Here is a 24389-nt window from a genome sequence, read left to right as displayed (position 1 = left end):
AACTGTATTATGTGTTAAAATGCTCTTTTACTCAGTCTCTCTGATCTCCTAAATCTACCTTTAGTCTCAACCTGCAGGGCAAGGCTGTGACGTCAAAAGCAAACTCCCAGTCCCACTGCAGAGTGCACAGACACAACTAAATCTTCACTCCCTGCTTCCCTAGCCACCTACAGACCTGTGATAGTTAACTCCAAATCCAATTCAATTTAACCTCACTTTATTGTGCAGGCAGTAGGTGCGATACATAGTAAAAAGGGTTAAAAGACAGGCGCTCTTCCACAGCCGGCACTGGGAGAGCAAAGACAGGGCATTCTTCCACAACTGGTGCTGGGAGAACTGAATGACCACATGAAAAAGAATGAAGTTGGACTCTTTTCTAAACCACATATAAAAATTAACCCAAGACTGACGACAGACCTAACTGCAAAACCTAAAACCGTGAAACTCTTAGGAGAAAACATAGATGGGAAGCTTCCCAACATTGGATCTGGCAATTATTTCTTAGATATGAAACCAAAAGCACAGGCAACAACAACAAAAATATACAAACTGGACTTAATCAAAATTAAATTTTCAGCCAGGCATGGTGGCTCACAAAGTGCTGTAATCCCAGCAGTTTGGGAGGCCGAGACGGGTGGATCACGAGGTCAAGAGATCAAGACCATCCTGGCCAACATGGTGAAACCCTATCTCTACAAAAAAAAAAAAACAAAAAAAAAAAACAAAAATTAGTTGGGTGTGGTGGCACGCACCTGTAGTCCCAGCTACTTGGGAGGCTGAGGCAGGAGCATTGCTTAAACCCGGGAGGCAGAGGTTGCAGCGAGCTAAGCTCGCACCACTGCACTCAAGCCTGGTGCCTGGTGACAGTGAGACCCTTGTCTCAAAAAAAAAATTAAATTAAAATTTCTGGGCCAGGTGTGGTGACTCACACCTGTAATTCCAGCACTTTGGGAGGCCAGTAAGGGAGGATCACTGGAGGCCAGAAGTTCAAGGCAAGTCTGGGTAACATAGCAAGACCCTATCCCTACAAAGAACAATTTCTAAAAACTAAAATTTGTGTGCATCAAAGGACATAGTCAACAGAGTGAAAAGGCATGCTATAGAATCAGAGAGAATGTCTGCAACGCCATCAGGAATTACTACCCAGAACACATGAAAAAGTCCTGCAACTCAATAATAATAAACAAACAACCCAATTTAAAAAAGGGCAAAGGACATTACAGATATTTCTTCAAGGAAGACATCCAAATGGCTAATGAGCACACGAAGAAAATGCTTAACCTCATTAGGGAAATGCATATCAAAACCACAGTGAGTATCACTCACACACACTAGGATGGCTATGAAACAACAGAAAAAAGTCAGTGTTGTAAGAACCGGAAAATGGGAACCCTTGCTTGCTGCTGGTGGGAATGTGAAATGGTGCAGCCGCCGTGAAAAACACAATCTTGATTCCTCAAAAAATTAACTATGGAATTACCATGTGATCCAGCAAGTCCACTACCAGGCATGTGCACCAAAAGAACTGAAAGCAGGTCTCGAAGAGATGTCTGTACAGCGATGTTGACATCAGCATCGTTCACAACAGCCAACAGGGGCAGCCACCCGAGGGCCAGCTGGGGGAGGAATGGCTCGCAGAGTGTCATGTGCATACAGCGAGTGGGACTCAGCCCGAGAAAAGCGAGGCCGGGACCCGTGCTGCAGCATGGATGAGCCTTGGGGACACGAGGCCAAATGAAATCACGCAGCCACAGAGGACAAATGTGGTACAGTTCCACTTACAAGAGGTCCCTAGAGTCGTCAAACTGATGGAGACAGACAGAGTAGAAGGGGCTGGAGGCAAGGGCTGGGAGAGCAGGAATGGGAAGTCAGTGTGCAAAGAGGCAGAGCTTCAGTTTGGGAAGACTGAATGATATGAGACCAACTGATGGAGGGTGGTGAGGGCTGCTCAACAATGTGAATGTGCTTAATGCAACTGAGCTATTTACTAAAAAACAGTGAGTTTTATGTTATGTTTTACCCGCCCTTTCACCCACCCCCCACACACGCCAAGGCATCCTCATCAACTAGAGTCAAGGCCAGGGAGAAGTGACCAAGGTCATAAATAACTGTAATTCCAAGTGTCCAATGGGCCCGTGACATGGGTGAGCATGTGGCTGCTCAGAGGGATTCAGGAGATGCTTATGGAGGTTACAGATGAGGTGGGCAGGCAGAGCGGGGAGTGCCAGTTAAGAGCACACAGGGAGAACAAAGTAGCACATGGCTCGGATGGGAGATGAGACAGATATGCCAGTGCGAGCTGGAAGGCACAGGGAGTGCACATTCTCAGGCTGGCTCTCACTGTCTCCCTCCAGCACTCCCCGCCTCTCGGTACCAAAGGCACACTATCCATGTCTGCTTCCCTCCCTCCTTCCCTCTCTGTCTCTCAAGCACATCTTGCTGCCATGTGGTACTTGCAGAGCTTCTCACTGAGCCCACTCTAAGCTGCTAGACACCCCACTGATGTTCACAACAGACATGGAAGCACCTGGGCTCCCTACTGGAGAACCTATTGTGGATTCATATTTGAGTGGCCAAGCTCTCTGGGTTTCTCGTTTCTTCTTCCTATGGAGACCTGTTCAGTTCAGCAGCCCTATTTGCCACATTCTGTGCCACATTTCTCTCGGAATGTACCCCCACCCTTGGACTGCCCATACTTTTTCCCCTAAGGATTAATGTTGTCTTCCCACCTCCGAAGCACAGCTCAAACATGACAGCCCCCACACTGTGTATACTCACGGACACACCCTCTGCACTCCCCACACCGTGCACACTCATGGAAACACCCTCTGCGCTCCCCCCGCCGTGTGCACTCACAGACACACCCTCTGCACTCCCCACACCGTACACACTCACGGAAACACCCTCTGCACTCCCCCCACCGTGCGCACTCACGGAAACACCCTCTGCACTCCCCCCACTGTGCGCACTCACGGAAACACCCTCTGCACTCAGAGCACCGCTGGAATGCAACACATCTGCTTTATAGAAGTTTGTGATCTGTCTCCAGTACACCAGGTTAGACTGCAATGAAGTCACTGTTATAACTCAGGAGTCACAGGCCCCTCTTATGTCACCTACAAACCACCATGCAGGCTGTTGGCTATCGTGCTCAGCTGGTGCTTACCAACACAAAATGCACTTTCAAGGTACATATAAATGAAGGACAGAAACAAACCCTGAAGGGGAAATAACCACGTGAGGCTAATTCTTGCTGAGGTACACAATCTATTCGTTAATCTAAAGGTCATTTGCAAAAATCTCAACAGTAAGATTAAGAATGGCTGAACCTAGGTGAGGTTCTAGATTTTTATTTGGTTGGGACTCTGTTATCTAACAAAGCACAAGGAATGAGAAGACCTCGCCATGGAAGCAGCATGACTGGCCTCTGTCTTCACATGGTCTGGCTCTTCCCTCCGTGGGGCTCCTCCCTCCTGCCGGGCCGCTTGGCACTAGTGTGAATTCTCACAGCTGGACACTTAGCAGCACCTATTCACACAATTACTAAGAACTACCTCCAATGCAGACTGACAGGCACCACTTCTCTCCCGGAACTAGAGTCCAGAGTACCAGGAGGTGAAGCACAGACACACACACGCAGACAGAACACCATGGGGTACCCTACTGACGCCTCCTGGAGTGGGCACAACTCAGGGAAACGGAGTTGCCAACCAGGGCACAGAAACAGGCATTTTCACGTGGAGAAAACATTCCCTTCCACAGCTTCTTCCACTTTTTTTGCCCTCCTAACAACGATGAAGCTGCCAATGAGTAAGTCTCACTGTGCGGTAAGGCTTTAAGAGCTCTACGAGGGACCAGTGAGCAGGTCTCACGGTGAGGCGAGGCTTTAAGAGCTCTACAAGGGACCGACGCTGGACTAGTGAGCGGGTCTCACTCTGAGGCGAGGTTTTAAGAGCTCTACGAGGGATCAGTGAGCAGGTCTCACTCAGAGGCGAGGCTCTAGGAGTTCAAGGGACCAACGCTGGACCAGTGAGTGGGTCTCACTCTAGGCCAAGGCTTTGGGAGGGACCAACGCTGGATACAAGGTCCAAATCCATGGGTGTTGGCCAAGGACAGTGAGACTGTGGCTACAACAACACCTTCACTTTTAAACTTTTACAAGAATATTGGATTTATTAACATAGCCTGCAATGTTCATTTTATCACTGAATGATTGTTTTTAAAACATAATTTCAATAAATTGTGGTTATTTAAAAAATACCAAACAAGAATGAACTGGTTTTGGGATGGCAGGAAATCCTGAAGGGAGGAGAAGCCATGCCCAGAGCTACAGACACAGAGCACACAAAGAGGGCAGGACGAGCACCCACCCACCCAGGTCTCTGCTGCACCACCTCAGTGGGGTCCACAGATACAGAGCACACGAGGGGCACAGGGCAGGCACCCTCCCTCCCATGGTCTCTGTCACAACATTTTGGTGGGGCCCACAGACACAGAACACACAAGAGGCATAGGGCAGGCACCCTCCCTCCCACGGTCTCTGCTGTACCACCTCCATGGGACCCACAGACACCGCCTGCCCTGGCTCAGTCCATCTCCTTCTCCCGCAGGCCCCTCGGAGCAGTGCAAGTTTTCCCGGGTGTGGAGAGGGTATGGTGATCTTCAAGAAACCACGTTCTGGAGTCTCTTTTCTTACAACTGACCGAACTGTGAATGTTGAGTAATTTTCAACCAAATGACATGTGCTGTAATCAGTTATACTTTAATTATTGTAATACCTCAATCCAGAACAAAGCAATCACTTAAACGAGCCTCATGGTCAGAGAACATTTTAAAATTAGATTTCAAATTGCTTTTTTTCCCTAGAGGAATGTGACAGGGTGATAATAAAAGATCCTCAGGAATAAACTGTATGAGAACAAGATCCTGGAAACAAGACTGCAGTAAAAGCACAGCTTCAGCTGATGAATGATGGAAAGTTTCCACGTGAGTTTAAAACTGTGACCGGTGTGCCGTCCACAGGCAAAAACAAATTCAGCCTCAGCCCAAGCCTCAGACTTTATACAAACACTAACTCGAAACATATCACAGATTTAAAGTTCACATAAGATGGAAAAAAAATTGGAGAAACTGAAGGGCTACGTGAAGAGTTCTCGCACACAACACCAACAGCACAATCCAGACTGAAGAATGGGACATCAAAATGAATCACCTTTGCTCTATGAAAGACCGCTGACAGAAAGATGAGAAGCTTCAGACCAGGAGAAAATACTGGAAACCACATATCTGACAAAGCACTCATACAGAACATTCAAAGCTAACCAAAATTCTAATTATAAAGTAAGCAAAAGTCTGAAAGACACTGCCCCAAAGACGACACACTGATGACAAAGCAATGTGGAAGGGGACGAGTGTGAGAGGCATGGGGGGGAGTGTGCGAGGCATGGGAGGGGGGAGTGGTAGAGGCGTGGGGGGGTGAGTGTGAGAGGCGTGGGAGGGGGAGTGTGAGGCGTGGGAGGGGCGAATGTGAGAGGCATGGGAGGGGGCGAGTGTGAGAGGAGTAAGAGGGGGAGCGTGAGAGGCGTGGGAGAGGGCAAGTGTGAAAGGCGTGGGAGGGGGAATGGGAGGCGTGGGAGGGGGTGTGAGAGGCGTGGGAGGGGGAGTGTGAGAGGCGTGGGAGGGGGAGTGAGAGGCGTGGGAGGGGGAGTGTGAAAGGTATGAAAGAGGGTGAGTGAGAGGCGTGGGAGGGGGAGTGTGAAAGGCATGGGAGAGGGTGAGTGAGAGGCGTGGGAGGGGGAGTGAGGCGTGGGAGGGGGAGTGAGGCATGGGAGGGGGAGTGTGAGAGGCGTGGGAGGGGGGAGTGTGAGAGGCGTGGGAGGGGCGAGTGTGAGAGGCATGGGAGGGGCGAGTGTGAGGGGGGAGTGTGAGAAGCGTGGGAGGGGTGAGTGTGAGGCGTGGGAGGGGGCAAGTGTGAGAGGCGTGGGAGGAGGAGTGTGAGAGGCGTGGCAGGGGGAGTGTGAGAGGCATGGGAGGGGGAAGTGTGAGAGGCGTGGGAGGACGAGTGTGAGAGGTGGGAGGAGTGTGAGAGGCGTGGGAGGGGCAAGTGTGAGGCATGGGAGAGGGGAGTGTGAGAGGCATGGAGGGGAGTGTGAGGCGTGGGAGAGGATAAGTGTAAGAGGCGTGGGAGAGGGCCAGTGTGAGAAGCATGGGAGGAGGAGTGTGAGAGGCATGGGAGGAGGTGTGAGAGGCATGGGAGGTGGCGAGTGTGAGAGGCGTGGGAGAGGGGAGTATGAGGTGTGGGAGAGGACGAGTGACAGAGGCATGGGAGGGGGAGTGTGAGAGGCGTGGGAGAGGGGAGTGTGAGGCATGGGAGGTGGGCAACTGAGAGGCGTGGGAGGGGGAGTGTGAGAGGCGTGGGGGAAGTGTGAGAGGTGTGGGAGGGAGGCGTGTAAGGCGTGGGAGAGGGCGAGTGACAGGCGTGGGGGGTGAGAGGTGTGGGGGGGAGTGTGCGAGGCGTGGGAGGGGGAGTGGGAGAGGGCAAGTGTGAGGCGTGGGAGAGGGTAAGTGTGAGAGGCGTGGAGTGGGGAGTGGGAGAGGTATGGGAAAGGGCGAGTGTAAGGCGTGGGAGAGGGTGTGTGTGAGGTGTGGGAGAGGGGGAGTGTGTGAGGTGTGGGAGTGGACACTCCCCATCAGCAGTCACAGGGACCTTCACGCTAAAGCCACGAGGAGACAAGAGCACACCCATAGAAGGGCTAAAATAAAAAACGGGCCACATGCAGTTGCTCACACCTGTAATTCCAGCACTCTGGGAGGCTGAGGCGAGTGGATCATGAGGTCAGCAGATCGAGACCATCCTGGACAACATGGCAAAACCCCGTCTCTAGTAAAATACAAAAATTAGCTGGGTTTGGTGGCATGCACCTGAAATCCCAACTACTTGGGAGGCCGAGGCAGGAGAATTGCTTGAACCCAGGAGGTGGAGGTTGCAGTCAGCCAAGATCACGCCACTGCGCTCCAGCCTGGGCAACAGAGCGAAACTCCATCTTAAAAGAAAAAGAAACAGGTAACAACAAACGCTGGTAAGGACAGCAGAAAACATGAAAGCAGCTGCTCCCAGGCCGCGGGTGGGAATGTGAAATGCTGCAGCCCCTCTGGAGTGTGCTTCCGCATTTTCCTTGTAAAACTAAACACCCAAAGGCCATACAACCCAGTGATTATACTCCTGTTGGTGTCTGACACACAGAGGGCAACCTTATGTCCAAAATGTGTACATAAATATTCAGAGCAGCTCTACTGTAAAAATGCCCAGTGCCCTTCAGCAGGTGAGAGCCAACATACAAGGCTGTCCATAACCCACAGAACACCAAGGCCTCAGCAGAGCAAGGGACGGCCTAGTGACATAACTTGTATGGATCTTTATTTGTTTTTTTTGAGGCAGAGTCTCACTCTGATGCCCAGGCTGGAGTGCAATGGTGCAATCTCGGCTCACTGCAACCTCCACCTCCCTGTTCAAGCAATTCTCCTGCCTCAGCCTCCCGAGTAGCTGGGATTTCAGGTGCCTGCCACCATGCCCAGCTAATTTTTGTATTTTTAGTAGAGACGGGGTTTTACCATGTTGGCCAGGATGGTCTTGAACCCCTGACTTCAGGTGATCTGCCTCCCAAACTGCTGAGATTACAGGCATGTGAGCCACCGTGCCCAGCAACTTGGATAAATCTTAAAAGAACTATGCTGAGTGACAAAAGCCACTCTCAAAAGGTTACATACGCTGTAATTCCATTTATAGAAAATCTGAAATAGGCCGAGCACATTGGCTCGTGCCTGTAATCCCAGCACTTCGGGAGGCCAAGGTGGGTAGATCACCTGAGGTCAGGAATTCAAGACCAGCCTGGCCAACATGACAATATCCTTTGTCTACAAAAATACAAAAAATAGCCAGGCATTGTGATGCATGCCTGTAAACCCAGCTACTGGGGAGGCAGAGGCAGGAGGATCACTTGAGCCTGGGAGGCAAATGCTGCAATGAGCTGTGATTGCATTACTGAGCTCCAGCCTGGGCAACAGAGTGAGATCCTGTCTTAAAAAAACACAAAACAAAAAATCTGAAATAACAAAATCGTTAAAGTGGAATCTGCAGGTGAAAGGCTGGCAGAGGCTCAAGTCTGGTTGGTGGCAACACAGGTGGTGTCAGGATCCCAGTGTAAAGGGTACTTCGTGTCTCTACTGTGACAATGGTAACACTATCACACATGACCACACTGCACAGAACTCCCTACATGCGCGCATGTGCACACACGTGCACACAGGTGATGGTGAAACCAAGCAAGCCCCACGGACTTCACCAATGTCAGCGTCCTCGGCCTGACACAGTCCTCTAGTTATCAAAGACTTTACCACTGAGGGACACTGGGTAGAAGGGACACAGGCTCTCTCTGTAGTATTTTTGTAGTTTCCTGTAACACTATGATTATTTTAAGGATTTTCTAAAGTCTTGACATGTACAGAATACTGCAAAAGGCGGAGGGTCAGGTCGGCCAGGCTGGGAGTGGAGAAGCCCCAGGGGTAGGGCAGCTGTCAGCACCTGTCTATCCAAGGAGTGGACACAGCACCTGGCAGCTGTGCGCCCAAGGCTCCAGCCCCACAGCTCCCAGCACCTGCTGTGGTCACTGCGGGCAGGCCACAGAACACGCACACAGCACTCACAGTCAGGCTGAGACACAGGGACAGAAACAAAGGTGGAGATATCCTGGAGAGAGAAAAAAGCTAAACCTCGAAGCAAAGAAAAATCACAAACGAGAGGTATCAAGTGCAAGAGAAACTCCCACGTGAGGAATCAGAATCTATAACAGAGATTATAGAAGAATTATAATCATTATCTTTTGAAAGATAAGGCAAGACATTAAAAGAACTAATCAGGCCAAGGGCGGCGGCTCACCCACCCCAGCACTTTGGAGACCCTAGGCGGGCAAGATCATCTGAGGCCAGGAGTTTGAGAACAGCCTGGTTAATATGGTGAAATCTGTCTCTACTAAAAATGCAAAACTTAGGCAGGCATGGTGATGAGCACCTGTAGTCCCAGCTACTTGGGAGGCTGAGGCAGGAGAATCGCTTGAATCTGGGAGATAGAGGTTGCAGTGAGCCGAGATGGCACCACTGCACTCCAGCCTGGGCTACAGCGAGACTCCATCTTAAAAAAAAAAAAAAGGAAAGAATGAGAGATATTGGGCATGAAAAACATAGACATCAAAATAAAACATATCAATATATGGGATGAACAGCAAGAAGGAGGAGAGTGAGGAACTAATCAGGAGGCTGGCAACAGACAGAGCGGCCCAGGGGGACTGCAGAGTCAACCAACTAAGAGGGGCTCCATGGGAGGAAATGGAAACAACAGTCAGACATGGCATTCCTCTGGAGCTGAAGATACAGCCCTCCAGGTGACAGGGCTGTGAGCCCCGAAACGGGGCTGAGAGGAAAGAGCAGATTATCTACAAACCAAGGACAAGGATGCGGCTTGAGAATGTTCACCAGCAACATGAGACAGAAAATTCCACGAGAATGTGACCACAAACCTACAACTCACACCCAAAGAGAATTCCATGAGAATGTGATCACGAACCTACAACTCACGCCCAAATAGAATTCCACAAGAATGTGACCACGAACCTACAACTCACACCTAAAGAGAATTCCACGAGAATGTGACCACAAATCTACAACTCACGCCCAAAGAGAATTCCACGAGAACGTAACCACAAACCTACAACTCACGCCCAAAGAGAATTCCACGAGAACATGACCACAAACCTACATTTCATGCCCAAAGAGAATTCAACGAGAACGTGACCACGAACCTACAACTCACATCCTAAGAGAATTCCACGAGAATGTGACCACAACCTAGAACTTACACCCAAAGAGACACCCAACTGGGAGAGCACATTAAAAGCCCTGCCCACACTTCGAAAAACGTACTGTGTACACACTATGTAAGGCATGGTCATGAGTCCAGCACAGTGTGTGTGAGAGGCAGGTGAGTCCTGTATGAACAACAGCACAGTGCGTGTGAAAGTAGGTGAGTTGTGTGTCAACATCAGCATAGTGCGTGTAAGAGGCAGGTGAGTTGTATGTGTGAACATCAGCACAGTGTGTGTGAGGCAGGTGAGTTGTGTGAACATCAGCACAGTGTGTGTGAGAGGCAGGTAAGTTGTGTGAACATTAGCACAGTGCATGTGGAGGCAGGTGAGTGTGTGTTAACATCAGCACAGTGCATATAAGAGGCAGGTGAGTCCTGTCAACATAGCATAGTGCGTGTGAGAGACAAGTGAGTCATGTGTGTGAACATCAGCACAGTGCATGTGAGAGACAGGTGAGTCATGTGTGCGAACATCAGCACAGGGCGTGTGAGAGACAGGTGAGTCGTGTGTGAACATCAGCACAGTGCATGTGAAGGCAGGTGAGTCATGTGGGAACATCAGCACAGTGTGTGTGAGGCAGGTGAGTCGTGTGTGAACATCAGCAAAGTGCATGTGAGGCAGGTGAGTCATGTGTAAACATCAGCACAGTGTGTGTGAAGGCAGGTGAGTCATGTCAACATCAGCACAGTGCGTGAGAGGCAGGTGAGTCGTGTGTGAACATCAGCACAGTGCGTGTGAGAGGCAGGTGAGCCGTGGGTGAACATAAGCAGAGTGTGTGAGACGCAGGTGAGTCATGTGTCAACATCAGCACAGTGCGTGAGAAGGTGAGTCGTGTGTGAACATCAGCACAGTGCATGTGAGACAGGTGAGTCGTGTGTGTGAACAGCACAGTGCCTGTGAGACACAGGTGAGTCGTGTGTCAACATCAGCACAGTGCATGTGAGAGACAGGTGAGCTATGTGTGTGAACATCAGCACAGTGCCTGTGAGATGCAGGTGAGTCATGTGTGAACAGTACAGTGTGTGTGAAGGCAGGTGAGTTGTGTGTGAACATCAGCACAGTGTGTGTGAGACACAGGTGAGTTGTGTGAACATCAGCAAAGTACATGTGAGAGACAGGTGAGTCGTGTGTGTGAACATCAGCACAGTGCCTGTGACGCAGGTGAGTTGTGTGTGAACATCAGCACAGTGTGTGTGATGGCAGGTGAGTTGTGTGTGTGAACATCAGCACCGTGCATTTGAAAGCAGGTGAGACGTGTGTGTCAACATCAGCACAGTGTGTGTGATGGCAGGTGAGTCATGTGTCAACATCAGCACAGTGTGTGTGAGAGACAGGTGAGTTGTGTGAACATCAGCACAGTGCGTGAAGGACGCAGGTGAGTCGTGTGTGAACAGCACAGTGCGTGTGAGAGACAGGTGAGTCGTGTGTGTGAACATCAGCACACTGGGTGTGATAGGCAGGTGAGTTGTGCATGAGAGGCAGGTGAGCTGTGTGTGTTAACATCAGCACAGTGCGTGTGAAGGCAGGTGAGTCATGTGTCAATATCAGCACAGTGCATGTGAGGGACAGGTGAGTTATGTGTGTGAACATCAGCACAGTGCATGTGAAGGCAGGTGAGTCATGTGTCAACATCAGCACAGTGTGTGAGAGACAGGTGAGTTGCGTGTGTGAACATGAGCTCAGTGTGTGTGAGAGGCAGGTGAGTCATCTGTGTGAACATCAGCACAGTGCATGTGAGAGGCTGGTGCACCCTGCTGGTGTGAAGCACTCAGGATTCAAGTCTCATCTGCTCTCAAGGTTGGGAGGGAGACCTGGGCATATGTCCAGGTGGCCAGTTGCCTCTCACTCTGTCACATGCTGGCTCTAACCAAGGTCACTTCTATTCACTTCTCAATGAAACAGGGTGAGTGCCAAGTCTCTCCTAGCCAGAAAGAAAGCCCCAAAGTCCAAAGCAGAGGAGGAGGTGGCCTCCTTGAAAGCATCTGACATATCTTTCTACAGAGGGCAACAGCAACCTGTGAGGAGGGCAAAGCCCAAGAAGGAATCGAGGCCCTGGCACTCGTGCCTGAAACATTAGCAGCATTTCTTCTTTTTTTGAGACAGGGTCTCACTTTGCTGCCCAAGCTGGAGTGATCTGGGCTCACTGCAGTCTCCGCCTCCCAGGCTCAAGCAATCCTCCCACCTCAGGCTCCTGAGGACTACAGGTGCGCACCACTATGCCCAGTTAATTTTTGCATTTTTTACAAAATTTTGTATTTGAGTTTTGCCACATTGCCCAGGCTGGTCTCGAACTCCTGGGCTCAAGCAATCCACCCACCTCAGCCACCCAAAGTGCTGGAATAACAGATGTGAACCACTGAACCCGGCCCTCTGCTAGCTCCTCACAGGCCCTATCAGATAACCACTAACACTTACTGGCTTCTCCTCAGTGCACCAAAGTCCATTTGCTGTGATTAAAACAAGAGATGGGGAAAAGGAAACAGCAAGAGAAGACACAAAATTACCAGGCCCACGGCAGGCTTCGGCATGGTCTTGCGTGCCCTGTGGACCTTTACGTCGGTGCCAGGGGCTGGGGGCTTCCTGTCCTCTGTGTCAGCACTCCCCTCGCCAAGGGTGGCTGGTGGGGCAGCTGGCGTCTGGGGAAAAGCGCTTGGAGTCCTGCCTTTGCCAGCCCCTCCAGGAAGGGTTTTTGCAGCATGGCCGGGCAGTGAAGAGGCCAGAGTGTTGGTAGTCCTCAAGGGCTGCGTCTGCAGGGCTGGCTTATTTAAGATGTATCCATTGCTGCCAACGATAGAAGTCTGCACAAAGTCGTCAGTGGTGACGTGGTTTTGCTTCCCCGCTTCCGAGTCTCTTTCTGAAAGCCCATTTTCCGCTATCCGGGTTAGTGTGCTGGTGCCATCCTGGGGGCTGACCCTTATGCTCTCCTGAGTGTGTTCTGCAGCATTTGCATGACTGCTGGCGTCGCCGTGTTCACAAGACCCATTGGTCTCACTGTCAGCAGCCATGTGGGCCTCTCCTGCCTGTTTCTCTGTGGAGCCTTCATCGGCAGCCATAGGTGTCTCTGCCAAGAGAGAAAGGAGTGTCACTGGCTGCAGGTCCAGCCCTGCATGACTTCACTCAGCCAACGCAATTTCCTCCCCTCCATGACACCATCACCAACACAATTCCCTCCCCCACCATGACATCACTGCCAACACAATTTCTTTGAATGGCTTATATAAAACTGTCTAGAGAAAATTTTTTCATACACAAACCAGCTATCAGTTCAAACATATTAAATGTAAACATTTCTTAAGCATTAACTTTGAACATTAGATGGCTAAGTTTGGGGAATCACCACTATAATAAAAACTGGAGTATTATTTGGAGATAGAAAACAAGGCTTCAAAAGTGGCTTCACAAGAACTAACAGAGAAAATGGGTCAGAAAAAGGCTATACTTAAGCATGTCTGTGGTCTGCCAACCACACCCTACAGCAGCTCACTCTCTGATGCCAATGCCAGGAAATCATATCTAGGGCAGTCAAGAAGGAGACACTATTTTGCATCATGAGACTGACAAACACACTTCAACTCACAGACAGGCTGGAGCAGGAAGCCTGCGATGGATGGATGGCATCATTGCTGGGTGCACAAGGAGCGTCAGCCAAACATGAGACGATGACGCCCAGCACCCTCCTTCCTGGCTCTGTTCTTCTGGTGCTTATCACCTCGAACGCAACAGACCTGATCATCTGTCATGCTGACCGTCTGTCCTTCCACCCTAGGACGTTTAGTCCTATGAGTGCAAGCGATTCGTCTGTTCACCAGTGTACTCTGAGCACATCGACGCAACCTGGAACCTCATGTGTGTGTTCTGAATAAACAGCTGTGTTTTAAATACCCTTAGCAAAAGAGAGTAAGTGGAAACTTCCTTAACTTGGAGAAGGCTATATACCAAATCCTGCAGCAAATGTATATTTAAATGTTAAACTAATTGCATATAAGATCTATTGACACTACCGATGTCTACATAAAAAGGCAGTGTGAATAACACCAAAGGGAAAGAGAAATGTGAGGGGCAGGGCTTGGAAACAAAGGCAAACTGTTCTCGCCTGCACCTGACACCATCATTCACTTAAAACAACAGAACCAATTAGCAACTAAAACACAAGAGTACAAGAAGACTGAATTGTGTTACAAAATCAAGAACATTTCTTACCTAGAAAATGTAAGAAAAAAAGTATCATTCACAAAAGTAAGGAAAACTACAAAGGGTATTAGAAAATCTGCCAAGATTACTCAAAGCCAACATGTTGGGGGAAAAAAAAAGTTAAATAGAGGGCATTTCATTCTCCTAAATGGGATGACAACATTACAAAGCTGCCAAGTCCCCTCAAATTAAGAAATCTATAGGCTGGGCACAGTTGCTTACGCCTGTAATTTCAGCACTTTGGGAGGCCAACAAGGGACAACTGCTTGAAACCAGAAGTTCAGGACTCACCTGGGCAACATAGTGAGACTCCACCTGTACCAAAAATAACAAAATTAGCCAGGCATGGAGGTGCACACTTGTAGTCCCAGCTATTCAGGAGGCTGAGGCAGAAGGATCACTTGAGTCTAGAAAGTCAAGGCTACAGTAAGCTATGATTGCATCACTACACTCCAGCCCAGGTGACAGGTCTCATAATAAAAAAATTAATAAATAATTAAATAAATAAATAACTGAATCCAGCTCCCCTTCCCCACAAAAAAATTGGTGAGAGGGATTAAACACCATGAACAAGAGGGATTTAACCCCAGAAATGCAAGGTTGGTTTAATAGCTAAAAATGAATTAATATGCCAAATATCAATAGAACAAAATAAAGGACAAAACCACATAAGCATCTCAAAAGACAGAAAAAAATCAACACCCCTTCATGGTCAAAACACTTAGGAAATGGTTTGCTAAGAAAAGAGAACTTCCTCAATCTGACACAGGGCATATATGAAAAACCTACAGCGAATATCACACTTAAAAGTAAAAGCCTGGAAGCTTTCTCCCTAAGATCAGAAACCAGACAAGGATGTCCATTCTTGCCACTTCTATGCAACTGTGCACTGGAGATTCTAAGTAGGGCCATGAAGGAAGAAACAGAAATAAAAGGTATGCAGATTGGAAAGGAAGAAAGCAAATGAGCTCTAAAGACGGCACAAGCTTTTACACAGAAATTCCCAAGGAAGTCTAAATTATTAGAACTAATAAAGGAGTTTAGCAAGGTTACCCGATATAAGATCAATATACAAAAATCCATTGTATTTCTTTTTTTTCTAGGATGGGATCTTGCTCTGTTGCCCAGGCTGGAGTGCAGTGGTACCATCTCTGCTCACTGCAACCTCCACCTCCCGGGTTCAAGCAATGCTCCTGCCTCAACCTCCCCAGTAGCTGGGATTACAGGCACAATGCCTAGCTAATTTTTGTATTTTTAGTAGAGAAGGGGTTTCACCATGTTGGCCAGGCTGTCCTGACCTCGTGATCTGCCCGCCTTGGCCTCCCAAAGTGCTGGGATTATAGGCGTGAGTCACCGCACCCAACCAATCAATTGTATTACTACACAATATCAATGATCAAAATGAAAAATAATTTTTAAAATAATTCTACTTAAAATAGCATCAAAATATATAATACTTAGGGGCTGGCATGGTGACTCATACCTGCAATCCCAGCATTTTGGGAGGCTGAAGAAAGCAGATCACTTGAAACCAGGAGTTCAAGACCAACCTGGGCAACACAGGGAGACAGTGTCTCTTTAAAAAAAAAAAAAAATTAGCCTGGTGTGGTGGCTCACACCTGTGGTCCCAGCTTCGTGGTAGGACTGCCCGAGCCCAGGGAGGTGGAGGCTAGAGTGAGCTGTGATCACACTGCAGCCTGGATTACAGAGGGAGACCCTGTCGAAAGAAAAGAAAACCCTAGAGTAAACCCTCACATTTGAAGCCAAATGATTTTCAATGAGGGTACAAGAACAATTCAATGGGGAAGAAAGGTCTTTTTCATAAATGTTGCTGGGACAACTGATTAGTAACTTGCAAAATAATAAAGTTGGTCTACTTCAAACCATATACAAAGCTTAACTCAAAATTGATCAAAAACCTAAATAAAAAGATAAAACTATAAAACTCGAAGAAAAAAAACAAATGTAAGTGTTTGTGATCTTCTATTAAGTAATGATTTCTTAGATGTCAGACCAGAAGCACTAGCAACTAAAAGGGAAAAAAAAAAACAGGTAAGGTGGACTTCATCAAAATTAAAAACATCTGTACTTCAAAGGACATCATCAAGAAAGGGGAAAGACAAGCCACAGACTAGGAGAAAATACGTGCAAATCACATGGCTGATAAGGAACTTATATGAAGAACTCTGAAACTTAACAATAAAAATCAATCCAATTTGAAATCACAGAATCTAAAGAGACATTTCTCCAAAGAAGACACCAAGATGGCCAATAAGCACATGCAGCGATGCTCACCATCACTGGCCGTCAGGACAATGCAAACCAAAACCACAGTGAGATGCCACCTCACACCCACCAGGACGGCCACAGACACTAAGAACGGTGGCGAGGATGTGGAGAACCTGGAGCCCTCCGCAGCTGCTGCAGGGAAAGCAAGACGGTGTAGCCACCGTGGGGTCCAGCAGTTCCCCAGAGCGGTCAGTCCGTGGCTCAGTGGCAGCATGTAAAGGAGCAGGGCACAGGCAGGGCCTTAAGGGCAGTGTAATAACCCGGTGCTGTGGCATCCGGCGTCACATAGGAAACAAGTCCTACTAGAAAGGTCAAAGGAGGGGTGAACACAGAGAGAGGAGGAAAGCGCCAGAGGGCACTGGAGCCAAAAGAAGAAACATTTCAAAGACAGAGATGGGATGGCAATAGGAAGGGGCCAAACAACAGGAAGAAAACACCCAGTCAGGCTGCAGGAGGTGGACGGCGCACGCAGGGGGTGGGGGCAACTCTGGAGGGCCGGCCGGGGGTGGCAGTGGAGGCGGACAGTGGTCCCCATAGTGCACAGCCAGTGGGTAGATGGGCACCCATAGGCACCAAGAGGCCGTCTGGGGTGCAAGGAGGACAGGGCAGGGGCCACAGCCTGCAGTCCATGAGGGGCCGAGCAGGCTCCAGCCAGGAAAGCCTTAGGCAAGGCCAGTGTCTGAGCTGCTCCCACAGCTGCCAGACCTGTGGGGTGCAGCCACACCACTGTACTCCAAAGCTGCCTGGCTCTCCATTCACTGTTGAGCACAGCACAGTTTGTGTGGCGCCATCGCCCTCATTTCCTTGGGGAGCTCTTGGTACAAGCTCTACAAGCCCATGGGAACCCTGCACCACACCTTACAGAGGAGCGGAGCAGCGCCAACTGCCCTCACCCTGCTCTCCCTCCACCTCCTGGTAACCACTGCTGTCCTCCACGTCTCTGTCACAAAACTGGAGCCATGCAGTTTGTGGCCTTTTGGGTCTGGCCTCCTTCACTTAACAAACCGTACATAAGCTTCTTCCATGGTGCGGCATGAGTCCGGCTGAGTTCTTCTGTGCTGCTGACCACTGTCCCACTGTACGGATGCACCGAACTCTGCTCATCCAGTTCAGTATCAACTGAGGACACCTGAGTGTTTCCGGTTTTCAGTGACATGAACAATGCTGCTACAAACATTTGTGTGGCCCTTCACTTTTAATTTTCTGGGTGTACTTTAAGAAAAGGATATATAGGATTTTTGCTCTTTCTGCTTGGACAAATGTGTTCTCTCTCTGGCAGAGCTTTTGTGTGTACCTGTGCCACTGTGTCTATTTAGGAATGGGATACATGAGAAACTATACCATAAACCTAGGTAAAGTGAAGAAAGTCAGAAGAGGGGACAAATTAAGCGAGGAAGAACAGCAGGTTTCTAGGCTGGAGGGAAGCGCTGCTCCTGTCTCTCGGTGCACAGCGCCCTCACCTTCTCCCAGCAGCTCGGTCTTCACACAGCAATCCTGCTGAGGCTCCCCCCTTGCCGGAACTGCCTGTTAGAAAGAAACAACAGCCATCAGCCAGGTTCATAGGGAGGCCGACTGTACAACACGTCAACACAGCTTTTCCAATGGTCATCGTTTAGAAAAAGTCAAAACATCACGGTTACAACATTCACTAGTAGTTGCTGGACAGTCAGACTTACTCCTGCCAGCAGGTTACGGTCACTCCAAGAGAAGAACTGGCACTCAGAACACAGTCCAAGGAAACTTCTGTTGTATTTCTATTTTTGGAGACAGTTTTTTAACAATAAGAACGTATTCATGTATTATTTACAGAATTCGTTACCTGAAATCTTTTGGCTCTGTTATAGAAATGTTACAATTTATTTCAAAATGCATTCTGCTACTGACAATAATTCATATATTTCAAATGGCCATCCTCCTACAAAAAATTATGGAAATAGATAAATCAACAAAATTCAATGAGAAACTTAAATCACTAAATATTTGAGATTAAGCATCTAGTATGTAAAGGCATATATTGTACAAGGCCTCTTAAAAATGTTGTTGTTGTTGAGACAGAGTTCACTCTCTCGCCCAGGCTGGGTATAGTAGCGAGATCTCTGCTCACTGCAACCTTTGCTTCCACAGTTCAAGCGATTCTCAGGCCTCAGCCTTCCAAGTAGCTGGGACTACAGGTGCACACCATGACACCTGGCTTATTTTTGTTATTTTCAGTAGAGACAGGGGTTTCCTCATGTTGGCCGGGCTGGTCTCAAACTCCTGATCTCGGCCTCCCAAAGTGCTGGGATTAGAGGCATGAGCCACAGTGCCTGGACATAATTTTTTTTTTTTTTTAAACAAATATCCTTGCCTTCAAGAAGCTTAGAGTCTGGTTGGAAAAGTGAACATAAACACAAAAAACAGTCATAGCAAGGACTCTCCTGACACAGAAGCAAGACCATGGAATCCAAGAAAAGGCAGCAGGGAGTCCGCACAGGCCCCGCCCACATCAGGGGTGCTGACCACAACAGGGAGTCCACACACACCTGCCCACATCAGAGGCCTAGGAGGAGGGGCACTGACCACAGCAGGGAGTCCACACAGGCCCCGCCCATATCAGGAGCACCCCCGGGAGGAGGAGGGGTGCTGACCATTCTGGGCAGTTTCAAAGGCCAAGCTGCAAGGTGGGAACTGTCAGGGGGACAACCAAGCCTGGTGATGTGATACTGCAGAAACCCCTTGGTGAAGCCATTGGAAACGAAGTGGGCAGGAAGCCTCCAGGTCAGGGTGATAAAATATGAGCAAATGAGCCAAGCATATTTGGTGCTCCAGGAGTCCACGACCAGATGAGGAAAGGCATAGACATGCCCAAGGTCGCTAGGAGCAGCTGGTCAGACAGCTGCAGAAGGCCAACCACACCCTGTTTCCATCCAACAGGTAAAAAGTATGAGTTTGCAAAAACCTGGGTATCCAGCATCTGGATGAGAAAATGTGTCAACAGTGGAGCCTCTCAACAGACCAGCTCCTCCTCACAAAGCAGACACCAGGCCGGGCCCCACCTGTGGTGGATGTGGCTACTGCTTTTCAGGGTTCAGATCCATGACCTGGCTGCCCTCTGAGCCAACTTGGTAACACCTGACCTAACTGCATCGCCTTCCTCAGGAGCTGATCTCGGCAACGGTGCCCAACCCAACCCTTCGTGGTCAGGTGGAGGGGACCAGGTATCCGTCTCCCATCCCCCGATCTCCCACTGCCAACCAGGGATAAGCAACCCAGCTGCTCATGCCAGCCCTCAAGCATGCAGGCACACTACCTTTCCTGGCCCAGCATAGCTGTACGACAGCCAGCAGCCTGCACCCTTCCAATCTACCCACCAACAGGAGTTCTCCAGGATCCCCGCAATCCTTCCAGGAGTCCAGGAGGTCAAAACTAATTTCATAATAATGCTAGAACCTCAGGTGCCTTTTTCACAGAGACAGTGCCCAAGCAGTGGTGTCGGTACTGCCGAATCAACCAGGCTGAGGCATGGAAGTGTGCTCCAGCAGCTGAACTCGTGGCCACTAGGCACTCGGGGGCTCACCTGGGAACGCCCTGGATGAGGCAGTGAGATGACGGCCTCACTCAACATTGGCCTCCAATGTTCCACGTCAGGGGAAGGGGCAAGCAGAGGCCAGGAGAAACAGCTGAGTGGAACCAAGTGTTCCTCACTCACAGAGCATCTTCACTTAAAAGAACAACTGGCAAAATCTATGCTACTCAAACCTGGATTATTTGACAGACATTTTCATAAAACAGAGTGAACCTCAAAGAAAACAACCAGTAGTATCTGTTGCCAATGTTTAAACTCTACCTTTTGAATTTCTGATACACATGTAAATTGGGTACCTGTCCCCTGGAGCCTGGCAGCTTCCCCTATTTAAAGACTTTCCTTAGGACATGGGAGGTATCACTAGTGACTATGATTTTTGATACTACATAATAAAATTTGTCAACATGGGGAAGATCTTCCTAACAAGGTGAGCGACAGGATTCCCCAAATGACCAGTGCCTAATATTCAAAATCACACACGGGCAAAAGATGCATTCAACATGGGCTTTAACGTCACAGAGGAAGAAGGTCATTGATACAGTTTCACCTTGTTGAGTTTTAGTGTAGTATCAAAGCAGAATATCTGCAATTATTTCAAAAGATATCTAAATCCTTCTCCCTTGTCAACCACACGTCTATGTAAGGCCAGATTTTCTTCGTATGAGACAGTATTACCTCCGGCTGGGTGCAGAAGCCGATCTGAAAATCCAGCTGTCCCTTTGATTAGCCAGATGTGACAGAGACGGACCAACATGGAAAACAATGCCACTCAAATGAGTTTTTTTCATTCAGAAGAAGTACTTTTCACAAAACTATTGTTTTCCCTAACATGTAAATAAAATGTTATGTTTACTTTGTTTTTAAATAATTATGTGATTTTTTTTTTAACTTCATTAACTTTTTTAACTTCATTTCTTTTTTCTTTTTTATTGCATTTTAGGTTTTGGGGTACATGTGCAGAACATGCAAGATAGTTGCATAGGTACACGCGTGGCAGTGTGTTTTGCTGCCTTCCTCCCCTTCACCCACATTTGGCATTTCTTCCCATGCTAACCCTCCCCAGCTCCCCCTGCCACTGTCCCTCCCCTATTCCTCCCAATAGACCCCAGTGTGTAGTGCTCCCTTCCCTGTGTCCATGTGTTCTCATTGTTCATCACCCACCTATGAGTGAGAATATGCGGTATTTCATTTTCTGTTCTTGTGTCAGTTTGCTGAGAATGATGTTCTCCAGATTCATCCATGTCCCTACAAAGGACACGAACTCATCATTTTTGATTGCTGCATAATATTCCATGGTGTATATGTGCCACATTTTCCCAGTCCACTCTATCATCGATGGACATTTGGGTTGGTTCCAGGTCTTTGCTATTGTAAACAGTGCTGCAATGAACATTTGTGTGCATGTGTCCTTATAGTAGACCGATTTATAGTCCTTTGGATATATACCCAGTAATGGGATTGCTGGGTCAGTTTTCATTTCTTTTACGTTAAATATCATTAGATACAACCCAATAAACAAGAGCCCTCTGGGGTCCTCAACAGCTTCTACAAGTAGCGCTTTGAGGCACACCAAAGACCCAGCCCGCCCCGGCGCAGCTCTGCCGACCAGGTCTTCTGGCCTGAGATGAGCCAGGTGGAGCACAGCAGGGCAGACATTCTCAGCACCAGCTGTGCCCCTCACATGCTGTCCCATCCTGGAGGCGCCCACCAACCCTGACTCCCTCTCACAGTCCTCATCACCACCAGCAGCCACAAATCCTACCCGTGAAATTAAGTTTTGTAACCTTTTGAAAAAAAATTTAAGAATGCTATGTAACACACTATCAGATAATGTCTAAGTACCCACTCTTCTGCTGTGGTTAACCCAACAGCACTCAGGAACTCTGTGACAAGCCCTGACCAGCATGCCAGGCCTCACAGCAGTGTCAGGGCCAGAAACAGCACAGACACCTCTGCCTGCTCAGCAGCAGCCCCGGTGCCACTTCCGAAAGGGTCAGCTGAGGATGGCCCAGGGCACAGGAGGGAAAAAAAAGGGCTTACCGCCAGGGAGGAGGGAGGCCAGGCAGAGGCACACAGAGCAGGCTCTTCAAGGCAAGAGCTCTGCCCTCTCCTCCAGAGCCTTGGCTCTCCAGACTTCCAGGAGGCTGGGAAGGTTTTCTCCTAGCAAGGGAGCTCCTGAGGCTGTTCTCCAAAGCCAGCCTCTGGTGCTTCGGAGAACAGCCTCAGGAGCTCCCCTGGTATGGCTGCCAAGTCTCCTTTTGGCTGATGGATTCTAGCATTTTATGAAACCTCCAGATTAAAGACAAATTAGTTTACAATACAAATGTGAATTATAGGCCAGGTGCGGTGGCTCACGCCTTTAATCCCAGCACTTTGGGAGGGTGAAGTGGGCGGATAACAAGGTCAGGAGATGAGACCAGCCTGGCCAACACGGTAAAACCCCATCTCTACTAAAAATACAAAACTTAGCAGGGTGTGGCGGTGGGGGCCTGTAGTCTCAGCCACTCGGGAGGCTGAGGCAGGAGAATTGCTTGAACACGGGAGGCAGAGGTTGCAGTGAGCTGAGATCGTGCCACTGCACTCCAGCCTGGGTGACAGTGCAAGACCCCTGATAAATAATGTTTCAATAAAAAGGGGAGGCTGGGCACAGTGGCTCATGCTTGTAATCCCAGCACTTTGGGAGGCTGAGGTGGGTGGATCACCTGAGGTCAGGGGTTTGAGAACAGCCTGGCCAAGATGGTGAAACCCCATCTCTTCTAAAAATACAAAAATGAGCTGGGTGTTGTGGTGAGTGTCTGTAGTCCCAGCTACTCAGGAGGCTGAAGCACAAGAACTGCTTGAACCTGGGAGGCAGAGTTTGCAGTTAGCCAAGATCCAGCCACTGCACTCCAGTCTAGGCAACAGAGCTAGAATCCTTCTTAAAAAAAAAAAAAAAAATATATATATATATATATATATATATATATATATATATATGAAGATCAAAGAAAAGGAACAATCCCTGGATCTGAAATGTTTCACAAGCCCTCGCCGCCCCCACACACTGTCAGACAAAACCATCTCTAGGCCTCCTCCCCGGCACCCAGTGTGCCCTGAAAATATGGAAAGCCCGATCAGTTCCCATCTCGTGATTCAGAAGTCGTGGAGAGGAAGACACTGCAACTCACATTTCAGAGGTTGAAAGGAGCCCCAGAGCCGTAAGGAGTGGAGGGGGGCATGGTCCTCTCTTGGTCAGTACAGGTGCCAGGGCAGGGTGGGTCCAGACCCCACAGCCCTCTAGGGCCCCAAGATCCCCATAGCCCTCTATGACCTAGTCCCCCAACCTCACAGCAAGAAGAGACTAGAGTGCAATGCCTACTCCAAACCCACCCTGGGAGGACAGCCCTGACTTGGGGCTTCTTGCTCCATCAGGAGACCCCCTCCTCCCCTTCTGTGTGGGTTGCACCTGCTAACCACAGAGCCAGCCTGGCCTCTGCACCTGCCCGGGAAAACACATGACGCATCCATTTCCACCTGAGCAACAGACCTTGTATTTTCAGTGTCACAACTTGTGCACCATGGAGAGTACACACCAGGACGGTGGGTGAGAGAAGAAAACCAGTGTATGCAAAGCATGAACAGGGAGGATGCACACATTCAATGCTCAAACACTCACGTCGGTTCTTGCCACTTAAAAATCACATTATGATGATTTCAGAAAAACAGCTGCTTTGAACTTCTTTTTACCCTCAGTACATCTGTCCCAAACTCAAGAACATTCAGGAGTAGATTTCATGTCCAACTTCCAAACTCAAGTTTAAGGAATTCCCAGCCCAGAGTAGTGGCTCACACCTGTAATCCCGGCACTCTGGGAGGCCAAGGGAGGAGGACTGCTTGAGCCCAAGGGTTCCAGACCAGCCTAGACAAAGAAGTGAGACCCCATCTCTACAAAAAATGTTTAAAAATTAGCTAGGAGTGGTGGCACACACCTGTAGTCCCAGTTACTTGGGAGACTGAAGTGGGAGGTTCCCTCAAACTTAGGAGGTTGAGGATGCAGTGAGCTGTGGATGCACCACTGCGCTCCAGCCTGGGTGACAGAGGAAAACCCTGTCAAAAGAAGAAAAGAAAATGGAAAAGGAAGGAGAGAGAGAGAACAGAAAGAAGGGAAGAAAGAAAGAAAAGAAAGGAAGAAACAAAGCGAGGGAAGGAGAGAAAAAGAAAGGAAGGAAAGAAGGGAGGAAGGGAAGGAGGAAGGAAAACTCCCTCCCAGATCCTGGGATTTCCAGGAATTCTGATGCTTCTTTCAATTAAAGGGCCTTTTAAATACAAAATCCTAAATAAAAATATAAGCGGATGGAAGCAAAGAGAGGATACCAAGCAGCAATAATGAAGATTCTCGCAAACTAAAGGGGGAGGATTCTTGGGGAATGGGGTGAAGGACCAAGACG

At 48.9% G+C, this 24389-nt stretch overlaps 1 protein-coding gene across 21 annotated transcripts in view; it reads right to left on the bottom strand.

Annotated features, from left to right (window-relative positions):
• Window positions 1-24389, bottom strand: part of EHMT1 (euchromatic histone lysine methyltransferase 1) — a 220536-nt gene that overhangs the window by 109695 nt on the left and 86452 nt on the right. For 11 of the 21 annotated variants that reach the window (XM_054238466.2, XM_078333144.1, XM_078333147.1 and 8 more), the window contains 2 exons: window positions 17858-17921; window positions 12422-12978 (listed from right to left, as the gene is read on the bottom strand). In XM_054238466.2, coding sequence (XP_054094441.1) covers window positions 12422-12970 — 549 coding nt within the window. In that variant the 5' untranslated portion in view covers window positions 12971-12978; window positions 17858-17921. Of the gene's footprint in view, window positions 1-12332; window positions 12979-17857; window positions 17922-18073; window positions 18152-24389 lie in introns of those variants that run through there. The other 10 variants (XM_035264646.3, XM_078333139.1, XM_078333137.1 and 7 more) reach the window with 3 other exon arrangements.

The sequence above is a fragment of the Callithrix jacchus genome, chromosome 1 (assembly GCF_049354715.1).
Source record: "Callithrix jacchus isolate 240 chromosome 1, calJac240_pri, whole genome shotgun sequence".
NCBI classification, from domain to species: domain Eukaryota; kingdom Metazoa; phylum Chordata; class Mammalia; order Primates; family Cebidae; genus Callithrix; species Callithrix jacchus.
Note: the sequence above shows the minus strand (reverse complement) of the source record. Positions and strands in the feature narration are given on the sequence as shown.